We start from the raw sequence: 19,794 nt of genomic DNA, 5'->3' as shown, positions 1-19,794 counted from the left end.
ATTGGGTTTTCTGATCAGGATCTCACAAGGCTGAGATCAAGGTGGTGGCTGGGCACACATTTTCACCTAGAACTTAGAGTCCTTTTTCCAAGCTTATTTGGATTGTTGACCAAATCTAATTCCTTGCAGCTCCCTATTTTCTTGCTGGCTCTTGGACAGGGGTCATGCTCAGCTCCTAGGGGATGCCCTCAGGTCCTAGCTCCCTGTCCAGCTCTATAGACAGTTCACAGCCCTGCTGTTTGCTTTCTACCAGGCCAGCAGGAGTGATGCCTCCAGATAAGAGCTGCCTCTTCTTTCTTCTAAAGGTCACCTGATTAGGTCAGGCCCACTCTGGAAAATTTCAGTCAATTCATAGTCAACTGATTAGAGACCTTAATGAAGAAACCCTTGTGTCTTGTAACCTGTCATAGTCACAGGAGTGATTCAATCAGATACTGTTTGGCTTTAAAATTCTGTTGGTTCACATAAACTTATCAGCAGCCACTTTAATCTAACCGATGTCTGTATGGTTTCACATTGGAGATGATGATCTGATTGCTGGGATGCACTGAAATCACCAGTCCTCACTGGACAGCTCTAAATCAGAAGCAGGGTGGGCAGCAGGCAGAAGCCTTCCACCACACCCCAGGCTCTAGACCTCCTCATGGACTCCTGGCGGGCGCGTATATGACCAAAGCAATGTCATTCTGAAACAAGACCAAAATATTTACTACGGAATCACTCACTTCACAATCAGGGCGGGGCAACACAAACTTAAAGATGATCAATATGTAATCAGGTCCCCTCTGTAGCTTTCCTGACAGGTGCCTACCCAGCCAGCAACTTGGATTAGCCCATTCGTCTTTGGTCAGCTCTAACACATGTTCATTCCTTACACTGAACTGAGATCTGTCATTTGGGGGCTTCTTCCTACTGATTCTAGATCTATCCCTGAGAACCGCCCCCCCCCCAAAAAAGAAAGAAAGGTTTAATTCTGCTGTCACCTGACATCTCCCTGGATGTAGGAAGCTGATGATTGTGACCCCCCCACACACACACCCTCGAGTGAAAGACACTGTCGTAAATCTCCAGTACACGATTCACGAGGCTGCCAGAGAAGTTATTTACTATGTTAGAAGATAGGGGAACGTGTCAATGTATTTTACAGAGTCTATCACAACAGGCAAGCATGTTGTGCATGTGCGTTGATAGATTTTCTTAAAAAAAAAAAAGTAAAAGTGTTGATCGGTAATGCTTCCGTTGAGATCTGACCATGCTTTCTTTGTTTGTAGAGTGAAAGAGAAACCATCACGTTCTTTGCACAAGAGGACAGCACTTTCCCTGCACAGACTGGCCCTAAAGCCTTCAAAATCCCTTACTCCATCAGACAGCGGATTTGTGCCACCTTCGATACCCCCAATGCCAAAGGCAAGGACTGGCAGATGTTAGCACAGAAAAACAGCATCAACAGGTAACTGGGGGCAACTGGAAAGAGGTTACTCCTGAGAGTTTTGAAAAAACGGAGGGGGTTGGGTGCATGCATGTGATTTCCAGGCGCTGATATCTTTATCAATCCCTCCAGCCATATTTCATGTGAGGCCTGGCTACGTATGTGGGCATGATCAAGAACAGGACACTATGTGTGACATTTCCTTCCACCCACTCTGCCTTCGGGGACATTATAGAAAAGTCTTACTTTGGTCCTGGTCCCATCTTTAGGTTGGCTAACTTGGGCCACCCAAATGGGGGTAGAGACTAGGTCATCTTGGTCCTTGTGGGAGATCCCAGCATGGTCTTGAGCCAGTGATAACAGAAACAAAGAAGTAAGCGTCTCCCCGCTCCTACCATCTGGCCACCTGAAACGTTATTTCACCCTTCATGGGGACATGCTCAGCATGCAAAAGTGGGTGCTTCAGTACTAAAAGTTTGAGGATGAGAATTCCCAGATATGAAGGCAGGGGACACGAAACAAGCAGGTAACCTAGACACGTGAACGAGTCTGCTGCTTCACCAGGCTCCCATGACTAATGCTAGCTTTGTAGTTAAGTTGAGAGTAGAATAGAGAGATTCATAATGGTATTGATTACTTTCGATGAGAAGCTAGAGTGATGGCATCCTGGGCAGCACTGATGGGCAGGCAGCTTCGGCTGGGCTCGAAGGATAACCAGCAGGGAGAGGGCATTGGCAAGCAATACCTCCCCTCCCCCACCTCCCCCCATGCCCCAGAATGAATAGAAAGGAGAACAAGTTTTGCCAGAACCATTTTACTTGCCTTTTCCTCAGGTACTCTTTTTTTTTTTTCTTTCTTTTGAGGCAAAGCCTTATTTTCTTACTGTTTGGCTTGCTCTGTCATTTCCATTTTGTGTTCTTTATTTCCACAGACATCCTACCTGACTCTTTCTTCTCTGAAAGGGAGGTAGGTGTCTGCCAGGAAGTGATAGAGTGCCGCTCCCTGTTTCAAAAGGGATCCAGAGTCCAAGAATGAAGGACCCAACTAGAAAGCAGTCAGGCTCAGAGAGGCAAATCAAGGAAGAAGGCATTGGTTGCCAAAGAAAAGGGAATTTGCAGAGACAGGCAAACCCAGAAAGAACAGATACATTCTTGAGAGTCGTATATTGGAAATGAAAGAATACAAAAATGTATATGTACAGGAAAAATAAATTAGGTTGAATATTTCCCAGCAAGTTTGACAAAGGGAAGAGATGTCTCATTTATAACCCTGAGCACCATGACAATGTCAAGCTCACTTTCTGATCAACACAGGGACAAGAATGAAAAACCAACCCAGAGAACAGAATTTGGTTGACAAAGAAAAAAGGGTGGGGGGCGGATTGGGCCCCCCTGTAAGGCATCCCTGGTTCTCCAACCCGTACCAATCTACCTGAAGACCCACTCACCAGCCCTCTTTTTCTACAATTGCAATTCATAGAATTCGAACTGCATTAACTCCCTAATCCATTCTGACCATAAGAGTTTATGATTTTTAATTCACCATTCACATGAAAATAATTGCCCCAAAATATCTGTGGATCCACAGAAGCTATCACGTTCCTCCTGCCTCATTCCATTTCATTCTCTGCTTACAGTCTACTTATGAGAACGACAATGAGTGCCCCAAAGTCAGCAGTTGGGACCCTTGCACAGTAGGGAAAATGCATTTCAGACTGGGAGACGAGAGTCAACAACCTTTTGTGTCTGGGCTGTCATGAACAGGAAATGGCCGCACAGGAGCAGACCACCCCTCCAAGTGTCCAGGGTCCTCCAATGTGAACACTTGGGTGCCTATTTGCTTTGGACTGTCCCTAAGACCAGTCCCTTCTCCAGGAAAACCTAAATTTCCTTGACATAAGAAAAACAAATGGCCTACTTTATGGAAAGTTTCTAACACAGTGCCCAGAAAATGTTGATTTTCATTTTTTTTAAAGATTTTACTTATTTATTTATTTGACAGAGAGAGACACAACGAGAGAGGGAACACAAGCAGGGGGAGTGGGAGAGCGAGAAGCAGGCTCCCCGATGACCAGAGATCCCAACTCGGAGCTCGATTCCAGGACCCTGGGATCATGACTTGAGCCAAAGACAGTCTTAACCAACTAAGCCACCCAGGTGCCCCCTGAAAATGTTGATTTTCAATCAGTGTCACTCTTTGCAATTTTCACTAATAGCAAATTAGGATGGCATGAATACATGTAATCTATTTTTAAATCTTCTTTGGTGAACATATTCAACTTCAGTGAATGGCATGTCCTGCCTCCCTCTTCATTCTCTAGCTTAGCCCTCCAAAAGTCATCTAACTACCAAGTGAGAATGGTGTAAATTGAGAATCAGCAAACTTCTTTCTGTTAAAGAACCAGATAGCAAAGAGTTTTAGGCCATAGAGGATCTGTTGTAATTGCTCAGTGCCATTCAGCCCTGCTTCTTCAGTGAGAAAGAGCCAGAGAAAATACATGGAACACAGTTATGCCTATTTGTGCAACAAACTTTCTTTATAAGAACAAGCAACAACCAGCATTTGCCCTATAGAACATGGTTTGCTGACCCCTCGTTTAAATAAATCTGCCCTCATTTAGTAAGATTTCTATAGGCTCTTGTCGCTTCAGTCAGAGTAACACCAGGAGATGAGGCTTCTCAGTCAGTTCAGCATCCAAGCTTTGGGAGGGAGAGAAGGCGATAGGACCCTTTTGTGCAGACGGGCTGGTTCCAGCAGAAGGGCCACCAGCATATTCACAGAAGCAGAGTAAAGACTACTGAAAACCACCTTGCACCATGTTAGCTCATTCTCATTTCGCAGGAATGGTCAAGTTCCTTTTATGTTTTCATTACTGTACCAAAAATCTGTCTTCTCCTACATGGGAAGAAGCCCCACGAAACAGAGAGGAATGGGGTTTTCAGAAGTAATTTGTCACAACTTCCTATTGTGTAATCCCAAATCACTGGCTGGGCTCGCTTAGGGTTACAGATAATTTAGCATAGAACGGATCATTAATGTGTGTTAAAACAGAAAAATCTGACATTGTCAATATGCGGACATTATTGGGCGAGAGAGCCATCCCATTGCTTGAGATCCCATCCACTCTGGGATCACAAGAGAAAGGGTGACAAAGCACGCAGGCTTTGTTTGAAAATTCACCTTCCTTGATCTCGTGACAGCACTTTTCACCTGCTTCTCCCCCCCCCCCCCCCGCTTTCAATTTCCAGAAGTATCCCAAACCTAGCAAATCATGAAGGAAGAGTTTTCAAAGGGAGTGGGGGGAAACTTCATTTTTATTGCCAGTGAAAATGCTCCATACCCTCCTTTGGGGGAAATGCAAATGTCACTGATGATAATCTGCCTTTTTGCCAAACAAGTTTCTACTTAGATCTGAATGGGGGGGGCGGGGAGAAGACTCAGAATATAAAGTGAAAGGCTTAGCAATCGATGAGAATGTGAAAAATGTCAGTGGTGTGTGTTATGAGGCAGCAACACAGGTGGCCTTGCAATTTGCCTGGCATATGGATCACGCTAAGGAAGCTACACAGCCTAGCAAAGAATGTCATCGAGAACAGTTGCAATTATAGATTCTGTGAGCAAACTTTGACTATTACTCAGAGTCCATACTTGCTGCATTTGAAAGTCGAGATTGCACATTTGTTCTCTAAATTCTGCTGCAATAAACCCTCCACTTCAGTGCTCCTGGCCCCATGTGATTGGTAGGTGGGGAGTGCTGAGAAATAAAGAATTGATCACGTGAAAGTAGATGGCAAGGAACATCGCTGAGGACCGAACAGATTAATGTCGGAAACGAACTGCTTCAGCCAAAAGTATTCTCCCATCTCTAAACTTCCCTAGTGCTTTGTATTGTGATGACACTATGTATCTTTAGTTATCGTTAAACCCACCAAGATGGTTCTCTCTACTTAAGGGAAATCCGGTAATTTTTCTTTGAATGAAGGACACGAACTCTTTCATTGGACACTAACAATGCTTTACCTCAAAAACTTTCTTCCTCATAGAGTTGATAGGAATAACCATCAAAGGATTTTCCAAAATTGGTCTCCAAGGAAAACAGTTTACACGGCTGACATGAGGGAAGATTCTGGTCTTCTCTCTCAGCTCTTACACAGTCACCGAGATTCTACCATTAGCTCATTCTTCTTTAAGGCCTCATGATTTTCATATTCCAGAAACCCTTGTGAAAACATAGCCAGCTTGACCATGTTGCTATGGGAACAGCTGCTGGAGAAAGTGCATGAGACATGGGAGTCTGAGCCGAGGGGAAGCAGCCGAGATGGAAAAGAGGGTGCCAAGGTGGAAAGCAGCACATAATTACATCCTATTAACAGTTTTTCGTAATAGTACATAGTTGAACCTTGAACACCACAGTTGAACTTGGGAACTGCATGGGTCCACTTATACGTGGATTTTGTTTTCAGCAAATATAGACCAGTGCTGTAAATGTATCTTCTCTTCCTTATGATTTTCTTAATGACATTTCTTTTCTTTCGCCTACTTTATTATAAGAATACAGTATATGATACACATGACGTACAAAGTATGTGTCAACTGTTTCTGATCTCAGTAAGGCTTCTGCTCAACAGTGGACTGGTGGTAGTTAAGTTTTGGGGTAACCAACTGGATTTTTGACCTCGCGGTGGGGGGAGGGCTAACTCCCCACATTGTTCAAGGGTCAGCTAAAACATATTTCTAATGTCAGGGGTTAAAATAGTTTATTTTGGCTGTTAATGTTCATGGCTGATGGTGTAGCAATTGTGAGCAAATGAAATTTCTCAAACCTCATGGCTGATAAGCAGTGCTGTATAACCAGTTTTTCTACTAGGACCTCTAATGAGAAACAGAATCTTCTCCTACTGAGGTCATATCGTTTCATTCCCTCTGTTCACCCTCTTAATTGGATACACAGGAACAGCGAAATGACCAGAGGACAGAGGAAGGTCACAAGGCAGCTTCCTCGTCTATCTTGGAATAGCTGTTGAGAATTCACCACAAGTAGAGCAGCCCAGGTTCCAGCTGCCTTTTGGGGTGAGGGAGGCAGAGGAGAACAAAAGCCATACGGGATGCCTGTTTCCCAGGCAGGCCACTGTGCGGGGCAGGGGGGAATCTCGCAGTGACCACGGAGACTCTCTGTTTTCATTCCTGTGGTTTGGGGTTTACCATGATGACATCAAACTCCGCTTTCTTTGTTCTGCAGGCTGGAGGCTAGAAAACACATCCTAACCTTTCCGTAATAAAAATGGATGTAAGGGCGTCGTATCCCAAAAAGCCACCTTTAGGACTCTTCCAAGGAAATTTAATACATAGGGAGATAGATAGCATTTACATGGGTCCTTGGAGGCAAAATAGGGGGAAGCCCAAATCAGATTTTCTGGTTCTGGCCCAGGAGGCTTATGCAGGGGGTGAAATGTGAAGAGCCCTTAACAGTGAAGCCAGAGGGACCCAGCACAGCAAAGCTTCATTCCACCGAGGTCAGTGACTCATGAAACTGCCCACTAATGCGAAGCGGAAGCAGATAGCCCTGGGACAAGTGTAGCCGTGAACAAGCTGTATACGGTTTATAAGTGGCAGGTGTCCATCCTAAAGGCTTTATGGAAAAGAAGTTTCTTAATGTTCCTCCAAGAGAACCAAAGCCATGCTTCCCTAGCCCCAGGCCGCGGGGACAAGGGCACTGTATTCCTTCTAGGCAAGGGGCGAGTTTGTGCTGATCCTTAAAGGAATAACAGACTCTCCTCCTTTATGCTAATAGGGTTTTCAGAAAAGATGGACATGCCCAGGCCTCTCTTATAGCCTAACTAATCCCCTTCAGAAGAGCGGTCTCAGACAGCATTGAAAAAACTGGCAGTGTCCATTGCCTGAATATGAGGTGTTAATCATCTGAGAAAATTAAATTATAGGAAGGATTTTAACCTAATTCATTAGAGGATTCTTTAAGGGATTAACTGTTTCTTTTCAGGGATTTGTGAGGTTTTATCGAAACACATAGTGAAGTATTTTGCAAAGGGATAAGTCTAAATATTTCACGATTCCCTTACTCAGCATTAGCACAGGGGTCTTTCCTCTCAGAACAGACGGTGGTCATTCTCCTTCACCCTCAGGATGCGTAGAAGGTCTCAAGGTTATGGAGTGGGAAAATTCGTTTAAATGAGACCTCTTTTTCCTTGATATTTCCCAATTCAAAGAAAACTAGAGATTCGACTTGGTAGTTTTCATGGCCATTTACTTCCAAATATGACAAATTGTCATAGACACTTTTATCCTGTCAGGAATGAAACTAGAGAATTGAAAACAACAGGGTCTATAACTGGCCTTATTCTCCTTTGGCAACTCACGGGTGGCCCTGAAAACTCCAGGTCCTTAAATGTTTGACAACAACAACAAAAAAAAAACAAAAACATCCTTGCTATTCCCCTTCAAGAGCCAGATAATAGAAGAGACAAAAGGAAAAACCGAGAGGAATTTCATGGCCACATTAATTGACCTAAAACAATGAATGTACCTGCACCTGTCTGAGGGCAAGACAGAGTGGAACTCCATGTTTTCTATTGCCTGTACCCCGTCCTTGTGGGTCCCCCCTGACAGCTGCCTTGCACTTGAAGGCACGGAAGACAATAGGCAGAGGTTGAATTATGGCATCCATCTTTTACTTCTTTGGAAAATGCAGCACTGACTTGGCTTTATCCTGAAAGCTGCTTTGCTGTTTGTTGAGTACCCGGGGAGGTTCAAGTTTGGGGATGGAAGCCTGACAGGTGGGACAAATGGTTGTGTTTTGTCCAATTACTGCTGTTCAATATGAATGGCTTTTCTCTTCTGTCCGCACTGAAAGAACCATATGGAGGGCTGGTTTTGGTCACATACAAGGCTCTCATTAAATGAGACAATGAGGATGATAGCAGGGATATTAATATTTTTTCATTAGGACTCTGTTTCCATTCCCTCTGGCACTAACAGTAGGATTATACACTGTTCCTATAAATGATGGCTCCCGATTTGTTATGGGCAGCTTAACTTAGTTTTCACTTTTTATACTACAAGCCTACTTGGAAAGAAGATATTTTTAAAATATGCTTTTTTAAAGGCTAAAACAATTCAGTTGACTTAAATGTAAATGGCAAGTTTGTAGAATATAAACAGACTTGCTGCCCTCATGTTACAGGGATTATTAGTACCCCCCACAGCTGAAGGTGTTGGGTGAAATCCTCAATTCTGAACTAATTTACAGCATGCCCCTCGTATGAGGGGGGTCTTCTGTGCTAATGACATTAAACTGCAGCTCTAATGTGGTCTCCAACTATATTTCAGTAGGAAATCCATTCTCCCAGTTAGTCACAAGAGCTTACAGCTTGCAAATAAAGTAGATCAGCCCCCACGGTAGCAGGCTTCTGAGAAAATGGGAGTTTATTATCTGTAATTCAGAATCAAAGGGAGTCCCTTATAGGGCACACACAGTTGGACCTAAGAACACTGAGCCAGGCCAACTCCAGTGTGAGCGCAGAATGCCCTCCAGAGAGCTTCAGTGTGTTTCCCCAGGGCTGACATTGAGCCTCAGACCTGTGCCTGCCCCCATTACCCTTATCTCCCTGTTAAATGACTGAAGGTTTAGATGTTACTATTCCTGAAGATATTTACATTTGAATAGGCTTTCAAGTACTTAAGAAAAGGTGGTGTCTCTAAACTCACACCAAAGGGACACCGAGCCACTTTTCCTTTTCCTAAAACTAGCCTGTAAACACATTGGAGGGCAGAATTTTATCATGGGCCCTTAATTCTTCCCTCCTCTTTGCATCCAAAAATGGAAACAGGCACAGTCATTATTCCCAGAAATCCTCAAATTTTAACCTAATTTCCATTATTCATTTAACATGGTCATTAATTTGAAGATGTATTTTGAGAACTGTGATTCTGCATAAAAATTTGGTTTTGGACCTATACACCATTATAGGTTGGCCTGTGTCTAGCTAATGAAATCACGAAGGTAAAGATTTATGCTCCCAATTCTTGTCCTGGCTTCCACCTCAATCACGGGATTTTAATTGAGGATAAGGGATGGGGATAGGAAAGTCTCAGAGGAAATTAATCGTGGTAATAAAACCACCATCCCCCCCCCGACCTTGGCCGGCCCCAGAACGCAGGTGAATGAAGGCATGTAGGCTCAACAAGACAAAATTAAATTTAATAAACCATTACTACTCAATAAACTTACATGGGTAAATTTGTCCCACTGTCTTAGCGTGTGTGTGTGTGTGTGTGTGTGTGTGTGTGTGTGTGTGTGTTTTAATGGTTTACTCTTTTAGTGGAAGTTCCAAGGGAAAAGATAAAGTCATCGATTCTAAAAAGCTTAGGACAAATAAATTGACCTGAAGACCTAGAAGGAGTCTAAAGTAAATTCCTAAAATTTAAGAGTAATCTTACCTGCATAATATGCAGAATCTTTATGACACTACAAAAAAACGAAATCTTATTTTTTCAAAATAACCTCAGTCTATCAGAATCCTAAAAGGCTATGACAAAAGGTCACCCAAAGTTCAGAGCTTAAAAAAAAAAAACAATATGAAGCATCTAACACCAGCATTATAAACATTCAGTTCTTTAAACATGTTTCAAAGAGAAAGAAAATAATTAAGTTTTACTTTGAGGCATCCACCTAAATTTCAAGACTACTAGTTTTGCTAAATGTTCTGGTTGCATTAAAAAAAAAAAATCAAAGACACTCAGAAAATTGCTTAATACCAACTATTGCTATGAATTCTATTAACAATATTCCCTGAATTGTGTGTGCATTTACCTGCTAGTGTCCAAATCCACCACCATTATGAAGAGAAATGAGTCACATAGACTGGGATCAGAATAATTTCAAAAGGGCAGTATGGAAACCACCAAACAGATGCATGGTATACCAATTTTCAAAACAAAACAAAAATCTGTGCATTTGCACACATGCAAACAGTTAAAATAATCCAACTATCTTGGAGGAATAGCCTATTGCATTAGGATTTTAGGGTCTTTTATATACTAATTATTCTGGGGTAGACAGGTAAAGGTAATTTAATAGGAGGTCTGTTTATCACAAAGCTAACTGAGTCATTTTTAATAAGACTGATTATGTTCCTGTATGTATCTACTAAAATTAAGTGGAATTTGAGATTTGTGTTTGTTATGATGAATGTGCTTGTATAGAGGATAAATCGGAGCCATGCTTTGGGGAGCACATTTCACTTGTTACAATATGTTCAGAGACCTGTGCCAAGTGAGAGTTATATTTCTGCCTCTTTTGATCACTTAGCTTTGCTCTAGCCCTGGGTGCTTATTCTACAAATCAGGACGTTTGCAGGACTGCTGAGAACCAAAAGGCTGGCAGGAACCCTTCGACAGTCCTGCTCTTCTTCCTCTATACTTAGAACACCTTCCCACCCCCACTCTCAACCCCACCACGTATTCGTGAAAACTTCTGATATCCTGTTGGGACAAAGATTCATCCCGGCCTCCAAAACATATTCTGTATGCCTCTCCCAGAGTTTTATTATTGCATTTTTATGCCTGGGTCTTCCTGTCATGTCTTGAAATGTCAGAGATCCCCGAACACTTAACTGAGGATGAAGCTCTCAAAGTGCTTGAGGCAGGATGTGTAACTTGTGGATTCAACAACTTTAACCGTCTGGGTACTTATTTTCAAAGGCAGCACAAAACATAAAGTTCAGTCTAATCTTCTCTCAAATAGTTAGCACCTCTGGAAATCGAGCTTGGGTTGTAAGACAGCAGAGGACAGGGATCAGCACTACGGCCTAAAGGCCAGATCTGGCCCACCACCTGCTTTTCTATAGCCCAGGAGCTAGAATAGTTTTAGGTTTTTTAAATCGTCAGGAAAATAAATAAGTAAATAACTAACTAAAATAAATTATCAAAAGGAGAAATATTGTGTGATGTGACAACTGTAGGACCTTCAAATTTCAATGTGTCTCAACAAAGTTTTATTGCCATGCTCATTCACATGTGTCATCTATGGCTGCTTTCACACTACCATAGCTAAGTCGGGTAGCTGCTTTAGAGACCACATATGGCCCCTAAAGGCAAAAATATTTACTAGCTGGTCTTTATAGAAATATTCCTGGTATAGAATAAAAGCTTAATTTGGGCGTTAATAAGATCACAAGGAATCTAGTTATTCCCACAGGTCACTAGTCCACTGTTGTTCAAGGGAAAATACAAAATATAAACCCTCAATAGAATGATGAGAAATCTGTGCTTTTGCTTGCTGTTTTTTTTCTTTTTGAAACAACATTAGATAGCATAAATATTTACCCATTCCAGAAATAAATGTGTGTTTATGATCTTTATTCTCAAAAAGGACATGGAAAGAGATTATCACACAGCCTTTCCAGAGTTCACTGACACCTAGTCTCTCAGTTTGCCTCTTTCTCAGCTATTTCTTCAGTTTGCGTTCTGCCTGAATGTTGGGAGGGGGGTGTCAATTGACTGAACAGACCTAGAGATATAGCAGCTTTCTCTACAAACATTGTCCCATGACCAAGAAGTGACAGTATTTAAAACAAAGTTCTTAAAAAGAACTAGGATCCCTTCAATTGCCCAAGCAAGGTTTGATTTGCCATTTCCATTAGTGTAGAAATAAATAACTATATTTGATTGCAAGTGAGGGGAAGGGGCAGCTGGACGGGGGGGTCGGGGAGGGGGGAGATAAGGAAAAAGATAAGAGAAACCGGAGAGAACATTTTTAAGCTGGCCTTCTCCCGCTCTCAATTACAGATTCGGATGTAGTAGAAAGTATATAATAGTACCCTGATAGTTATGCTATTTGGCAACCAACTAGCTTTAAGCAGTCCCTTGAGACCTTTGAATAAAAATAGCACTTTATTCAGTCAAAATTACTGTATGTGTGTGTGGTGCTTGTAAATGGTAATGTGCCCTTAAAAGCTTGTCTTCTCTTCCAAGTGCTCTCAGTTACATGAGTCTACTTTGTGATTATATGCTGAATGTGGTGAAGAAAAATGGTGCCAGTCTCAAAATAGGCAATTTTTGGTTGACTCTCAAAAATCTTTTCAACTTATCAAAATTTTACCAAAGGTGACATTTCTATCCCTGCTGTGAAAGTGCCTATGAAAACTGTGACCTTTAATCTTTTGTGTTGTCTTAATCTTCATCATAGCAAAGTCATTGTCCAAAAGGTTACCATTTGTTTTCACTGAAGATCCCGTATCATCTGAAAAAGGCTCATAGCAATCAATTACTCAAGACAATAGATATTGAATAAACACCTGTCATAGTATTAGATAAGGACTGTTGGAGAATCATAAGATGATTAGCTATGATCCTTTCCCTTCAAGTGTCTGTAATCCTGCTGGGTGGGCAAAACTCACATGGAATATGTAAGCAGTTTATTCATATGAAAATTTAAGCACAACAATAGAATTCAGAGAAGAAATAAAGCATTTGAGCAAAGAGTAGAGGAGAATTGAACCAGGCATTACGGGAGAGTAAGATCTTGAGAAACAGACAGTAAAGAGAGGAAGTGGAGAGAATAGATCGAATGAAAGCAAGAAGCAAAGTATTACCCAAGCCAGCATTAATGGCTCAAAGGGCAAAGGAAGACTTAGCATGTCAAAAAGAAAGCAGTAACATAAAAGGAAAAGTCAAAAATAAATGTCCTAGTATGAGAAATTAGAAGGACATTTGTAATTACTGGGATACTTGTTATAGTTACAAAGGAGGCCAATTTGGAGGCACAGGAAAGATAACCATTTCTGCGACATTGAGTTTGAGGAGGTGGAGAGATATCGAATCCGAGCAATCCCAAGGTCATTTGGAGACCTGTAACTAGCTCCCATTAACCTCCATTCCTACTGTAAGAATATCCATTGCAATTCATTTTTAATTTCCTTAAAATGTTTTATTTGTGCCTTTATTTGTGTTTTCATTTTCGTTATTCTTTGTTTAAATCTCTCTGTCTAGGAATTTATCTTATTTTGCTACACAAAGTAGTCCATCTGCTGTCATTTTGAACCTGTGGGAAGCTCGTCATCAGCACGATGGTGATCTTGACTCCCTGGCCTGTGCCCTTGAAGAGATTGGGAGGACACACACGAAACTCTCAAACATTACAGAATCCCAGCTCGATGAAGCCGACTTCAACTACAGCAGGCAAAATGGACTCTAGTCCAAGATCACTCGTGAGACAGTGACGGCCAGCTTCGGGACATTTGCTTTAAATGGGAAAGAGGCAGCTTTCTGCCCAGTGGCATTTGGAGAATTCAGCATTCATTTACAATCAGTGTGAATCCCTGGTTGAAGAAACTGAATTTTATATAGGTATAATATGTTCATAGGGAAAAGTACAAGCTCTCTTGAATATAAGAGGGCTCTACTGTCTCGTCTAAATCTGCACTCGGGCAAACACTTGATGAACTTTCTCAGCTTTGGAGTGGGGAGGATAAAAGTGAGGGCATAGCTAGAGAAAATTAACTGGGGAAAAGATGAGCTACGGTAAAGCCAGGAAGGCAGAGAGTGAATCGTGCATGTTTTGAAACAGGTTTTTAATGAGGTGCCCCAAAGGGCCAGCTGATTCTGGTACCAGATTGTCAGGGTTGTCTCCCAACTGGCATCCGTGAGGTCAGCAATTATGTAAAACCAGCTTTGCGAAGTGAAACGGGGTGTCCAACCCATTTGTAGGACTTCGGTAACGTCAAGGAGGGCATTTAGAATCTAGATTCTGAGTTCATCACACCAGCACCGATTCCCCATTTATCCTAGCCACTTAACGGAAACAAGATCAGAAGGTGAGACGGACCACAAACTAGTTCTTGCGCTGTACGCCACCTTCGTTTTCTCCCCGAGACAAATATGCCCACCTTCTCTCTACCCCTTCCTTACCCGGTTTCCGAGCATAATTAAACTCAATATGGAAATTTACTTCTCCTAATTCAACAAAGCAGAATCCTCCATTCCCAGCTAAGCCAGTCGAATTGCAGAGTGCTATTAGAACAGAGCTCGACGTGGATTTGGGGGGGGGGGGGGGGGGGCGCGGTCAAATCGAGCCCAGGGAAAGACAGGGACTGCAGACACCACAGGCCTCAGATAAGCTGCAATTCTAGGATGGAGGTATTGACCCAGTCTCAACATTGTTATAAGGGGATGAGGGGTTCTGCTCAACTTTTCAGTCCAGGTTCTTGAAACTTTTTAGCCTCTTCGTACTGTGTTATCACAAAATCTCTCCGTAGGACTATAGGGCATCCTCCTTTTGCCTCTTGGAAAATTAGCAGTTAGTCTTTGGTCTAAATGATATGAGTAAATAGACGTGAGGAATAAGTCTACCACAGTGTCCCAGAAACCACATGCATTGTTCAGGAAGCTTTTGAGCTCTGATTATTCAACCTCACCAAGTACGCTTTCTCTACAGGACCATGAACATAGGACTATTGCTTTAAGATTTTTTTTTTTATATAGAGGCAATGATATTGTGGAGAATTGAAGTCCACAGAGAATTCATGAACCCCATCTTAACATTGTAGTCCATCTTTTATCCTATTACATCATTTTTGACAAAATGTCCTGGTAGACTAAAGATGAACAGATCTGTTCTTGCTCATCTTCTGGTGGATGTTTTAATTAGCTGTCCACAATCAGGACAAGCAAGGTCAAGGACCTAGATTAACTATAAGGCTGATCAGCTACTTAGAGGTTGGCTACATTAGAATAAAATATAGTCAGGGAATGGGGGAGTTGGAGAGTACTTGGCAATGGGGATACAGTCAATTTAAAAAGTTTTTGTAAGTCCTCTGTAAAAAAAATTATATATATATGTGTGTGTGTGTATATATACGTGTGTGTATATATACGTGTGTATATATACATACATATACATATATATGTATGTATATATACACATACATATATATATATAAATCTCCACCAAAGTAAAAAAGACCTAGAGATAGGTGGAATTTATGATACCATGGGTAAGGCATTAAGAACTCTTGAATGTGTTAGCCATTGTCTCTAACGTGTGGTATATATGGACCCCTGTATTGGATGGAAAGCTTTGCCACATGAAATTCAAAAGCATCTTGCTTTTCTCAGGAACCAAAGGCATATTGCATAGAACAGACCGTCCTAGAATTGCTGAGCGTATTTTCAAAATACCATCTCTAGATCACTGTAGAGCAGGAAAAGACCCTTTTGCTAATGTGCTCTACTTGTTATTTCCTTCTGGAGAGCAATGAAGAGAAGGCATGAGAGGGTAAATCATCTGACACCCTTGCTAACATTCCTGGAAGAGCAAGAAGTTGAAGTAGATGGTCAGTCAACCAAAATAGAGAATTGACTGGCACAGTGTTATACAGAAAGCATCTGCATTGACTGTTTAATGATCACTTGTAGAAAACACATTATGGAACACTTTTGTCAGCTTCCGTCGTGGAGGATTTTTGTTTTAAAACCATCCTATCCTTTTTTGCTCTTCCCTTCTAATTGGCCTTATCATTGCTTTATATATTCCGTGAATCCACACAGGTCTTTTAGATCTGATACATTTTTTATATCTTAAAACAAATGAAAAATTTCAAGATTTTCCCTAGAATCTAGCTTAAGTTAAGATAAGAGATTATCATTAATTCCTCAACCTCTAGAATTTCCTCCCATGGACTTTTTTTTTTTTTTTTTTTTGACCTGGGTGTTTATAAATGCATGTGACCATCATAACATACTGCACAACAAAGGAAGCAAATTAACATGATTCACGGCTGACTTCAGCCTGAGGTTCAAATCCATCTTTCAGTCCATTTTGCTCCCTCTTTTCATTTCTCTTATTTCTGCTAGACTTCTACATAGGATTTCTACAGAAATGTATGAAATTCTGTGGCCGTTGCATGTCAGGACTGTACTTTACAATAGAATGCCAAAGAGAACCCATGTTTGTGAGATGTTCAGACACGGTTGGGGGGATAGGGGTGTCAGGAGGAGCGGAAATCACAAATCAGATAGACTTCGCTGACACTTGAACTTGTGGTTACTCGCTGTGACCTAGGCCCTTGTTCTATTTTAACGGTTTCCCATCACAACACAAATGCCCTTCTAGAAAGAGATTCACTTGCCAGTACACGTGCTTACCTTAGAAGTCTTCTTGTCCTAGTGTAAAAGGAACCAAGACATTAAAAGTGGGCTTTAATACTTGGTAGGTTACTTAAAAATTTTTTACAAAATATCCCACTTACTGCCAAATCTTTCAGTCCTCAAAGGCATTTAAGTCTAACGGTCATGCTTTAAACAGGACTTCAAATTATGCCACCAAAATGGTGCACTTCACAGGTGTACCAGACTGCCGCCGCATCATAAAGCTAATATTCAGTTTTTACAACATTGCTTGTGCAGTCTTACTGGTTTACATTAAAATCCTTTAAGCCAAAAGGAAGCTCACTCTACGGATTTAAATGCAAACTTCATTTACCAGTGCAGAAAGTCTCGTAAAACTCAGCTGTACTCCCACAAAAATTTTATTGGCCTTTTTGTAAGAGATGAATAGGAATTGACACAATTCTCTCTAAAGAGGGGAAATTTTCTCTCTTTTTATTATTTTTATCTCCAGCTGCAGGTGTTCTCCGGTACCATGGTCCCTACGTTTTTCTTTCAGTTGACTTTGAGAGGGGTTATTAAGTCAGAGGACTAAAACAGGGTTCTCTTTGGATTAAAAGTTCTGGAATTTATTGCATCTGTTTTCCTTGAGAAAAATTCTTAACATCATAATTCATAAGCAAAGGTGGAATATGAAAATGGTATACAGAGTTTCCTCAACTTTTGATGGGGTCACATCCCCATAAACCCATCGGAAGTTGAAAATATCGTTAGTCGAAAATACACTTAACTACATCTAACCTGCCCAACACCAGAGCTTAGCCTAGCCTAACTCAAAGGTGTTCAGATCACTTGACATTAGCCTCCAGTTGGGCACTATCATCTAACACAAAGGCTCATTTATAATGAAATGTTGAAAATCTCATGAATGGTTGCTGCTGGGTTAGTTGTTGTGGCTGACTGGGGTCTGCACAGCCAACAGCCTGAGATGGTCAACCCAGGTATCGCTAGCCCAGGAAAAGATCCAGATTCAGAGTTGCTAGTATGGTTTCTGCTGAATGCCTATCACCTCTGTATCGTAGTAACGTCAGACCACCATAAGTCGGGGACCATCTGTAATTGGTTTTAGATCGTATTCTCCACTTGCCAAACTTCCGGCACAATTGACCTGTGGATTTCAAAATGTTAGAAGACATTTCCATGTGCTTATTTTTTTTTTTTTATTTTTCCTTTTTGCCATTTTCGCTGCAATTTCGTAGTCCTCTGTAAAGGTGTGGAATACTAACTAGCAGATGTGGGGAAGTTGATGTTCCCTCAGAGGTCTTTGTTCCAGATCTGTGAACGTCACAGGAACCGGAAGGAGCTGGAAAACATGCTTCTTGTGGCCCATCGTGTGGCCCATTTCCATTACTTTTCCTCATGAAACATTGCAGAGTTCTGAATCCTGGTACCTCTCATTGACTGGACTAGGGGTCACATCCATAGCAAATGGGAGAGCAAAATGTTGTCCTACAGGTAGTGACAAAATTTTATTAGCTCTTCGGTGTTAGTGGCCATAACGCTGTATTTGAAAAATCGATGCTTTAACCAAAAGCTGAACGGCCACCCTTTTCCGCAGCTTCCACTGTTTTGTCTGCATAGAATTTTCCTGAACTACAAGCAAAAATGTATTTTGTCAAATGTCACAAAGTGAAAATGTTGCTAATCTTAGATGTGTTACATATTTTGTGTTTACTTTCCATACTCTTAAAAGCTGCAGTTATAAAGCTGTTTGGCTGTGTTGACAGCATGTGGTGTTCTTTGCAAAAGCAATTCTAGGAGAGCCAGTGTCTACCACGGACTCCTCACGTCCCCACTCCATGGTCATCAGCAGAAAGCAAAAAAAAATGGCAATCTGTGTGCTGTGTTTTTTCAAAAAGATAAAAAGGGGATGGAAATCAGACCTGGCTGTTAGTCACTAGTGTGTAGTACTGTGATCTGAAGTAGGAAATTTAACTCACATAGAATAATTGTGGTGTTTGAAGCAGCTACTTTGCTTTTTCCTTTTGCTGTGAAGATCATGGATTTGGAATGTCCTCATGAGGTGGGCCTAAGACGGCGACTGTGAACTTCACGTCTTAGTGCCCACCCTCCATCTGAACCCAAAGATTAAAAAGGCAGTAAGCTTCATGTTTAGGCCTAAGCTTAAAAATATCCTCCCTCCTCCCACCCCTAAGACTGAGTTGGGCAGAGGATACATCCTCTTTCCCAAAAAAGGTACAGCCTTGAATTATAAAATGGATCACTAAATTTGGCAATGTAACCCTGTGCACAAGTGGAAACGTATGCCAAGTACTTTTACGAAAGGCATGATTATGACCAAAAAATGTCCTTTTGCCTCAAATCTTGCTAACCCCAAACAGTATTTCACTATTGCAAGCATTATTTACATACAAATTCCAAAATGGGATAAATTCTACAAGTCCCTTAAAATTAAAGAGATACGGGAGGTAGAGATTTAAGTATGGTTCTGTCGAATTGTGGGAAGAGGCTATCTTAAGGGAATTTTTAAGCAGAATACCTTGCCTTACAACCCCCATTACAATCAGAAACGGATCTAATAATTCCAAAATCCTTCATGAAGAGCTCTCATGAGACTGAAGTAAGATCACCCCTTACCAAGAAGCTTTGATCTAAGCCTCATCAGAGTGTAGCTAAAAAATTTCAATCAGAAACACTCTGTAGGCCTAGCCTAGATTATGAAGACCCTTCCCATTCAACATGTCTCTATAAGGTGAAAAAAAAAAAAAAAAACTCTGTGGGAATTTTCTGGTCAGTAAAACAATTTTCTCCTTTTCCAAACTGGAATCAAGACAGATTTTAAATTTCCCATTCTTCACACGTCTAATTGGTACACTTAATACTGTCCGTGTCACCCTGGAGATAGCGCCAATATAAGCAGTTAGCGGAAAACTGCCTTATTCTCCTGACCCGAACTCAAAAGATCTGAGTAATTGTTTACCTGCATTTCTGTACGGAAGAATTTTAAAACATTTCATTTTGGTTCTGTTTATTTTGGGAAGGTGTGTGGGGGGGGTGGTTTTTTCGTGATTCATATCTCCAACCCATACCACTCTCAACTTTTATTTGATGTGTTCAAAGCCGGAAAACAAACAAACAAACAAACAAACAGAACTGAACACTTAATTTGACATGAAGCTGAAGGAGGGAGCAAGCCAGAGGAGAGTTTGAATAAAGCATGGCCT

General features: G+C 41.4%; 1 protein-coding gene across 7 annotated transcripts in view; it reads left to right on the top strand.

Annotated features, from left to right (window-relative positions):
• Positions 1 to 14,469, top strand: part of UNC5D (unc-5 netrin receptor D) — a 524,695-nt gene extending 510,226 nt beyond the window's left edge. For all 7 annotated transcript variants that reach the window (XM_027600322.2, XM_027600321.2, XM_027600320.2 and 4 more), the window contains 2 exons: positions 1,272 to 1,450; positions 13,436 to 14,469. In XM_027600322.2, the coding sequence (XP_027456123.1) occupies positions 1,272 to 1,450; positions 13,436 to 13,640 (384 nt within the window). In that variant the 3' untranslated portion in view covers positions 13,641 to 14,469. The remainder of the gene's footprint in view (positions 1 to 1,271; positions 1,451 to 13,435) is intronic.
• Positions 14,470 to 19,794: the final 5,325 nt, after the last annotated feature.

Source organism: Zalophus californianus, chromosome 2, assembly GCF_009762305.2.
Source record: "Zalophus californianus isolate mZalCal1 chromosome 2, mZalCal1.pri.v2, whole genome shotgun sequence".
Classification (NCBI taxonomy): Eukaryota; Metazoa; Chordata; class Mammalia; order Carnivora; family Otariidae; genus Zalophus; species Zalophus californianus.
This window is presented reverse-complemented; position numbering and strand designations above follow the sequence as displayed.